General features: G+C 43.3%; 1 protein-coding gene across 2 annotated transcripts in view; it reads left to right on the top strand.

The window, feature by feature from the left end:
* The window catches only part of LOC102194525 (potassium voltage-gated channel subfamily KQT member 2-like), a 27,430-nt gene that overhangs the window by 11,771 nt on the left and 8,310 nt on the right, over positions 1–7,349 (top strand). For both annotated transcript variants that reach the window (XM_013916067.1, XM_013916066.1), the window contains exons 6-13: positions 1,167–1,292; positions 2,317–2,427; positions 2,506–2,601; positions 2,709–2,803; positions 2,885–2,953; positions 3,501–3,530; positions 4,246–4,325; positions 4,693–4,905. In XM_013916067.1, coding sequence (XP_013771521.1) covers positions 1,167–1,292; positions 2,317–2,427; positions 2,506–2,601; positions 2,709–2,803; positions 2,885–2,953; positions 3,501–3,530; positions 4,246–4,325; positions 4,693–4,905 — 820 coding nt within the window. The remainder of the gene's footprint in view (positions 1–1,166; positions 1,293–2,316; positions 2,428–2,505; positions 2,602–2,708; positions 2,804–2,884; positions 2,954–3,500; positions 3,531–4,245; positions 4,326–4,692; positions 4,906–7,349) is intronic.

Here is a 7,349-nt window from a genome sequence, read left to right as displayed (position 1 = left end):
TATACTATTATATATTGTACATATATTTATTAGTTTCAGATGTAGCCATTCTTGTATTTTGCACAACTCTGTTGCTTGTGAAGCTCGCACACAAGAATTTCACTCACATGTGCTGTACCAATGTACCTGCACATGTGATATGACAATAAAAGTGATTTGATTTGATTTGATTTGAGGTGATGCTGTTAAAATGATTTTGAAAAACATTAACCCTCAACTAGCCAGTCAACTAAGGAGCATCTGGGTTAGTTACATCTGGGGATGAAGTTGTCCACCTCAGACGCAACAACTGGAGAAGGACCAACACAATCAACTGCAATATGTACGGAGAAAAGGTTTGTGGAAAACAATCCAGAAACCTTCTTCCAGTGAAACCTTTACACTGCCAACCAGCAGAGCCCAGCTACCTCCAGCCCATCATGTCCTGCCTCCACCCTGATTTAACGTCGACTGTGCTGTTAATGTGTACGGACATTTTCACTGTATTTATTATAATGGAACCAACATTCCTACCTCTGGTCTCTCCCTGTGTGCACTACCACTGATCATCACGCTGCTCCTTTATATGGCGTATATAACTTGTACAGATCTGTGCAGGAACATCGTTAAGTCTCTTTTTTGGTTTCTCTGAAGGAATTTCAATGTAAAAATCTACAGGCTGCTAACACAGAGATTCCAAACTGTCTTTTATTGTTCTCGTAACAGGACAATAAAGATCTATTCTATTTTATTCTATTCAAGTTGGTGCTGCAGAGGTCACCATGCACCAGCTTCATGTCCATGGTGGAGAGCTCATAAACGCAGGGCTCACCCTTCAAATTCATCAAGTCCACAAACTTTTAGAAATTCAGGGTGCACTCTCTGACCGGCACCTCCAAAACTCGATGTCATAAACGGTCAGGTCATGTAGTCGAAACTTTTTTCTTACTTTTAGACTAGTTCACAGGTGTAGTTGTTTTTTTTTCTCTTAACGGACGAGGAAATTAGTCTTAAGGGAATATCCTTAACTTTCAGTGTGTCATAGATTCTGAACCTCGAGCTGTGGAGGAGCTTAAAGTAGCTGCTGTGCTACTAGAAGCCAGTTGAGGCGTTTCAGCACATGAGCAGGATGCCTCCCGGGCTCTCCTCCGTCCTGACTTTACCCTCTAGTCTCTCGCCCACTGCAGGAGCTGATCACAGCCTGGTATATCGGCTTCTTGTGTCTCATTCTGGCAAGTTTCCTCGTTTACCTGGCAGAAAAAGAAGATAATGAACAGTTTGAGACATATGCTGACGCCCTCTGGTGGGGACTGGTAAGATGAATGCACATACACACCCACACCTCACCTGAGATCAGGTGAGGTGCTGTTTGCCTGTGATTAGTTATCTGAGCTGCAAAGCAGCAGGTATAAACAGCATCACTTGCTGATGGCATGAGGTTGGCTTTACTAAGCTGTAAAATCTCAGGATTGATGTTGTTACAGCATCACCTTGATCACAAATGACGCCACCGTCGAACTCAAACACAGCATAAAATTCAATGAAATAGTAAGACGGGTGAAACAGAGACATAAATGATCTACAGCAGCGGGTGTGAAATTTATGGTTTTCAGGGTTTTTATCGTTAACTGTTTCCCTGGATCTTTCCCGTGTTGTAGTTGTGTGTCTTATTTTGAAATAAATATTTATCCATTACCATAGCAACCGGAGAGCATTAAGGGGCAGAGAGGAGGATGTTACTCTGTGTTGTTGGTGCATTTCAGGAGGACGCTGCTAATAAAGTTACACAATTACACAGTGAATTCACGCTTAATATTACAAAATCCCACCGCTTTTGTCTCGGTTGTATTATTTTATTTTGTTGTATTTATCCGCCACACCTTAAAGGCCGGTCCGTGAAAATATTGTCTGACATTAAACCGTCCGTGGAGCAAAAAAGGTCGGGGACCGCTGTACTACAACATACCTCGCTGGCTGACCCATGCTTTGAGCACGTCACACATACTTTTAAGAACATTTGAACTTCCTCCAACTTAAATTGGCCTCTGCTGCTTCAACATGGCCGTGCACCTCACTCAGGTGCACCAGCAGAACCAATGCAGTACAAAAGTTCCTACATGAGAATTCCCGCAATAAATGACCAAATGACATATAAAATATGCGTAGTGCAAAACAAAATACATGAACTAAAAGCATGGCAGTAAAAAACACGTTCACCTAATCAGTACAGACAGAACATCCAGCACAGGTGTGGTACAGGTGTGTACACCTGAGCTGAAACAACTGGTGTTTCCTCCTCCGTGATGGGACGATGTAGTCTGTTTGTTTGTGTCTCAGATCACCTTGACAACCATCGGTTATGGAGACAAGTTCCCCATCACCTGGAATGGACGTCTGCTGGCTGCAACCTTCACTCTGATTGGAGTTTCATTCTTTGCTCTGCCGGCTGTGAGTCAGTTTTTTATCTACCTGGGTTTACCTGAGACACCTGTTCGTACCAGCTCACCTGTCTGTGTTTCTCTTCAGGGGATTCTGGGTTCTGGCTTTGCTCTGAAGGTTCAGGAGCAGCACAGACAGAAACACTTTGAGAAGAGACGAAATCCTGCAGCAGGACTCGTACAGGTGAGCCCATGCTCTGACATCACACTGACTTTGTGCGGTGAGAATCTACACTGGCACCCTCACGTGAGACCTTTTAGGAGTCAGCTGCTTCCTTCCTGTGTCGACAGGCGGCCTGGAGGGTTTACGCCACAAATCTGAGCCGAACCGATCTGACATCTACCTGGGATTATTACGAGAGGACAGTGTCTGTCCCCATGTATAGGTAAGACTGCACCTGTGCACCTGCAGCCAATCACTCCTCAGGGATTCTGAAACTGTGTGATTGTAAAATTTGTGTCTGCAGGTTGATCCCTCCTCTCAATCAGTTGGACTTACTAAGGAACCTCAAGAACAAATCCGGACTCTCATTCAGGTCTGAAAGTTTCCACACAACGACTGCACCATAACTGCACCAGTGAGCCAAAAACCCTCCTCGAACTAACCTGAGAACACCTGAGAACATTTCAGGAGCTAAAATGCTAACAGACACTTTGCATTTAATAGTTATTATTAACCTCTGTCTCTCTTCCACAGCATGTCTTTATCCTGTCTTCCTTCTCTCACCCCAACCAATCACAGCAGATGGCCCCGCCCCTCCCTGAGCCTGGTTCTGCTGGAGGTTTCTTCCTGTTAAAAGGGAGTTTTTCCTTCCCGCTGTCGCCAAAGTGCGGGGGTCATATGATTCTAGAGTCTTGACCTTACGATACAAAGCGCTTTGAGGAGACTGGTGCTGTGATTTGGAGCTAAATAAATAAAACTAAACTGAATTGAATTTAGAACATCCAAAACCAAAGGGTGACTGTGACATGTCACTGTTTGGCTCATTGGTGTTTAACTGAAGAACAATAATAATCTTTAATAATCTGATGAATAATCGTCTTTAAAGTAAGTGATTAATGGCAATCTTTATCTCCCTGCAGGAAGGATGTTCAGCCTGAACCTTCTCCCAGGTCCGTGGTCTCTTCTCCAAGGACTCACATCAGATTTCCCAACATCTTATTCAACCATTGCTTTAGAAACGTTCAGCTGTCACAAAAAGCCTTTTAGATCCATGTTGCCTTACATCCTTCTATTTGAATATTTCCTTTGGTGAAGTTCAAGAGGTGAACCCTCTGTTGTCTAAGTCATCAGCAGCAATCACCCTAAATTTGTTTTAAATGGTTCCTCTGAGTCTCTGCAATCAGGGAACAAAGAAATATTTCCAGGTTTAACACCTGTGTGTCTGTCATGGTACTATGAGGAGCTTGGAAAGAAAGCACCTGGAATTCTTACATGTTTCTTACATTCTTACATGACCTTTCACCTCTCATCCAAGAGGTGTCTTGGTTGAGATTCGTTGACCCATTATTAATCACGTTCCTCATCTCATGAGCCAAGGAGTGAAAAAAGGTGTCGGTCGTTATCACCAGAGGTTTCGGGTGAAACCACTGTAAGACCAAACCTGATGGGGTGAGGTCTCACATCTGAATAACACTGTTGAATGAGACGTGAAATGTCTTCCAGTCTTTTTCTTTCCAAGCTCCTTAGTTTTTATCACCTATGAGGACTAGAGTGTATCTGTTTGGTTAGTTATGTAATTATATGACCATAACCCAAAGGGATTTAAGAGCTGATCATTTTCCAGATGTGACTAAAATCTCCTGGTCTTTCTCCTCCCTCCCACAGTCAGAAGGTGAGTCTAAAGGAGAGGGTCTTCTCGTCTCCTCGGAGTTCAGGAACCAAAGGCAAAGGTTCTCCTCAGCACGGTGGGTGTTGATATTTTTTAACGTTCATGTTTTTGGTCTGGGAGTAATCCTGATAGTGATGTCATCTACGTGCTAAATGAGTCTTTAAACACAGAGTCAGACAACACGCCATCCACTGATCGTTGGTGGTGATGGGGGGGGGGTCGGCCTATTTCATAGGATGGGTGGAACCCCAGGACTCTCAGGCTGTGAGGCAACATAGGTAACCACTGCACCCCTGTGAGCTGGTGGTTACTGGTTTGTGCACATCAAGGACTGGCAGTCATATCCAGGAGGAGCCATTTAAGCAAAGAACGTTACTTGTAATCAGGACCTGAAGTAGCACTCTGTCTTCCTTCCTTCTTACTGGTTCCTCCCGTTCGCCCAGGAGTTGCACCTGGAATGGGTCCTGCTCCTGGCATTGGTCCTGGAGTACCTGGAGGTCCTGGGGGAGTCCAGGCCTTGCGGCGGTCCCCCAGCATAGAGCCCAATTTGGAAGAGAGTCCCAGCAAGGTTCCAAAGAGCTGGAGCTTTGGAGAACGCAGCAGAACTAGGCAGGCCTTCAGGATCCGGGGAGCAGCATCCCGTCAGAACTCTGAAGGTAAGACCGGCCAAGCCGAGCAGTGTCGATACCAGTCGCCCAAAAATCTGCACTAAAATCACATGTTCAGAAAAATCAGCAGCTTGTCCTGTTTGCCAGGACACTCTGTAAGATGTGGTCTGTCTTTACTTAAGCATTAGTCACTAAACTGCTGTTATTTTGAGATTAAATGTTTGGTTTAAAAGACTTCATCATCATCGTGTTTGTCAGCCTGGAACCGAATCCACCCGAAGGAATCAGCGAATCAGGGTTCACCTGCATGGCAGGACAGTTTTTATTGGATTCAAACTGATCCAGAGTCTGCTGCTGTCTCACCTCCATCAGCAAACTTCCTCTGATCTGTCTGGTCAGAGTTCGATCATCAGATTAAAATCAAAGGTGAAATTAGGAATCTGAGCTCCAGTGATGATGACTCAGGGTGAACAAACTCTTCTGGACCGGACCGATCCGATATACAGCATCGGTATCGATCCGATCCTGACCTAAATTACTGGATCGGATATCGGGGAGAAACCCGCCGCCCCCATGCTGCGAGCATTCGCCGACACGGAGTGCGGATCCAGTTTAGTCTGAGTAAAGACATTAGATGTGGAAGTAGTGTGTTTTAGTTTTGTGAAAAATATTTGTGGTTACATTACCATTCAGTTTGAGGGTTACAACAGAAAATTATTATTTTAACAAATGACTGATAATTATTTTTATCCTGTGACTTTACTGTATAAAACCCTCCAACGTTTCAGGAGAAGTTAGTCGTTATAAGAAGTGTCTGTGAACTAAAAATCAGGAATGTGGGATACTGTTTGTGTGTGATTTGGAGAGCCCAGCATGTGCTCCCGACGCAGGGACGACACATGGCCAAACAGTTTCATGGTTCAGAAAAAAACTATTAAAAATAAGTGTTTATATGTATGTAAATGACACAAAATTTAGCCTCAGGTTAAAAGTGATAGAAACAGCTCACACTGACATCCATCCTGATCAAAGGTGAGTGTCATGAAGTGTTTGCATTTATTTGCACTGTTTTCCACTCTGGATGTCTGTTTATGTTCAGCTTTAAGTGTAAAAGGCTCCACTTTTTTAGTTGTTGAATATAAAGATTATTTTGTGCTGATATTGCACTTTTTTCAGAACAAAGACCTTTTTGAAATCTGCATAAAATTGCAATTTAAATTTTTTTTGAATTTTACTTTAAATACTTAGATTTAAAGTTCTCCTAAATATGTAAATACAAAGATCATTATTGCTGAACTGTGAAATGTTTGGGGTGTGGTGTATTTTTTGCATACAGTGTAACAGAACAGCTTGTTTTGTTTTTTAAAATGTGAGTATGAACAGCGAGACATTAAAAAAACAAATCATATCGTATCGGCAGATCCATATTTATGATATCGGTATCGGACATAAAAAAAGTACCATGGCGCCATGTGTGGGCTCACAACACTACAATGGTACAGGTGCAAACGTGCAAGGCTTCACAGTGGATGTGAGCATGGCCGGAGCCGTTTCCACACTGCTGTGGGACGAACATTTGTGTCAAATAAAGAATTTCTTCTACAAAAATGGAAGAGGAACCCAGCTCTTTGTTTTCATTAGACATCACCTGAGGTCACTGTGACACAAATGAGAGAGGGGAAAAACAAAGAACGAGGGAAGAGGAGAAGGTCGTGAGAGGAAACTGGAGGTGTGACTGATCCACGCTCATCATCTGAGCATCAGTGGAGTCTTGGTGTGTGAATGATTCTGACTGGTTTAACTGGTTCTAGCTACAGTTTCAATGGTTTTTATATCAGCATTTAGAGCAGACTCTCAAACCTTGCCCACAGTGGATGCATTTGTAGCTGACAGTCGGATGATCCTCTGGTGGACTTCCCCCTTCTTCTGTGTCAGTCAGTGGTTCCTCTCTGTCCTCAAAGCTGAGATCAGTTTAACCTCCTAGGACCTGGCGTCCACATACTGTATGTGGACATCACATTTTGGGTCGTCTAGACTAAAATACTAAATGTTGCTCTACAAGTGCCTGATATCCACTTACAAGGACATTATACTGCCACTGCTCGATCGAAGTTTGAAACTAATATTCTCTTATGTCGATCTCATGTTTCTCAGAAACAAAAATCCAGTAAAAAAAAAAATCAGGTAATTCTTTGTTTTTACATTCATCAGGTCCCAATCAGCCCAAATAGCAAAGAGAAATTAAAAATGCTGCCATGAAAGAGTTTGGGTTTAGGCGGTTAACAAAAGGACCCGCCCACCTCGAAGTCATTTCACGTGTCATTGTTTACCTGAATGCTTTTGATATTTATGTTCTCCGTTGGCTGTGCAGCCTCTTCCTGTGTGGACGTCCCTTTAATGAGCAGTTAGCTATCCGGTTGTTCAGTGATGACGCGACGAATCCTACTTCCGGGCCTAAAGTAGTCTGCGTTTAATATAGCTTTTGTGTTGTT

Source organism: Pundamilia nyererei, unplaced genomic scaffold (genome assembly GCF_000239375.1).
Source record: "Pundamilia nyererei isolate P.nyererei 1_Seehausen unplaced genomic scaffold, PunNye1.0 scaffold00447, whole genome shotgun sequence".
In the NCBI taxonomy this organism is placed as follows: Eukaryota; Metazoa; Chordata; class Actinopteri; order Cichliformes; family Cichlidae; genus Pundamilia; species Pundamilia nyererei.
This window is presented reverse-complemented; position numbering and strand designations above follow the sequence as displayed.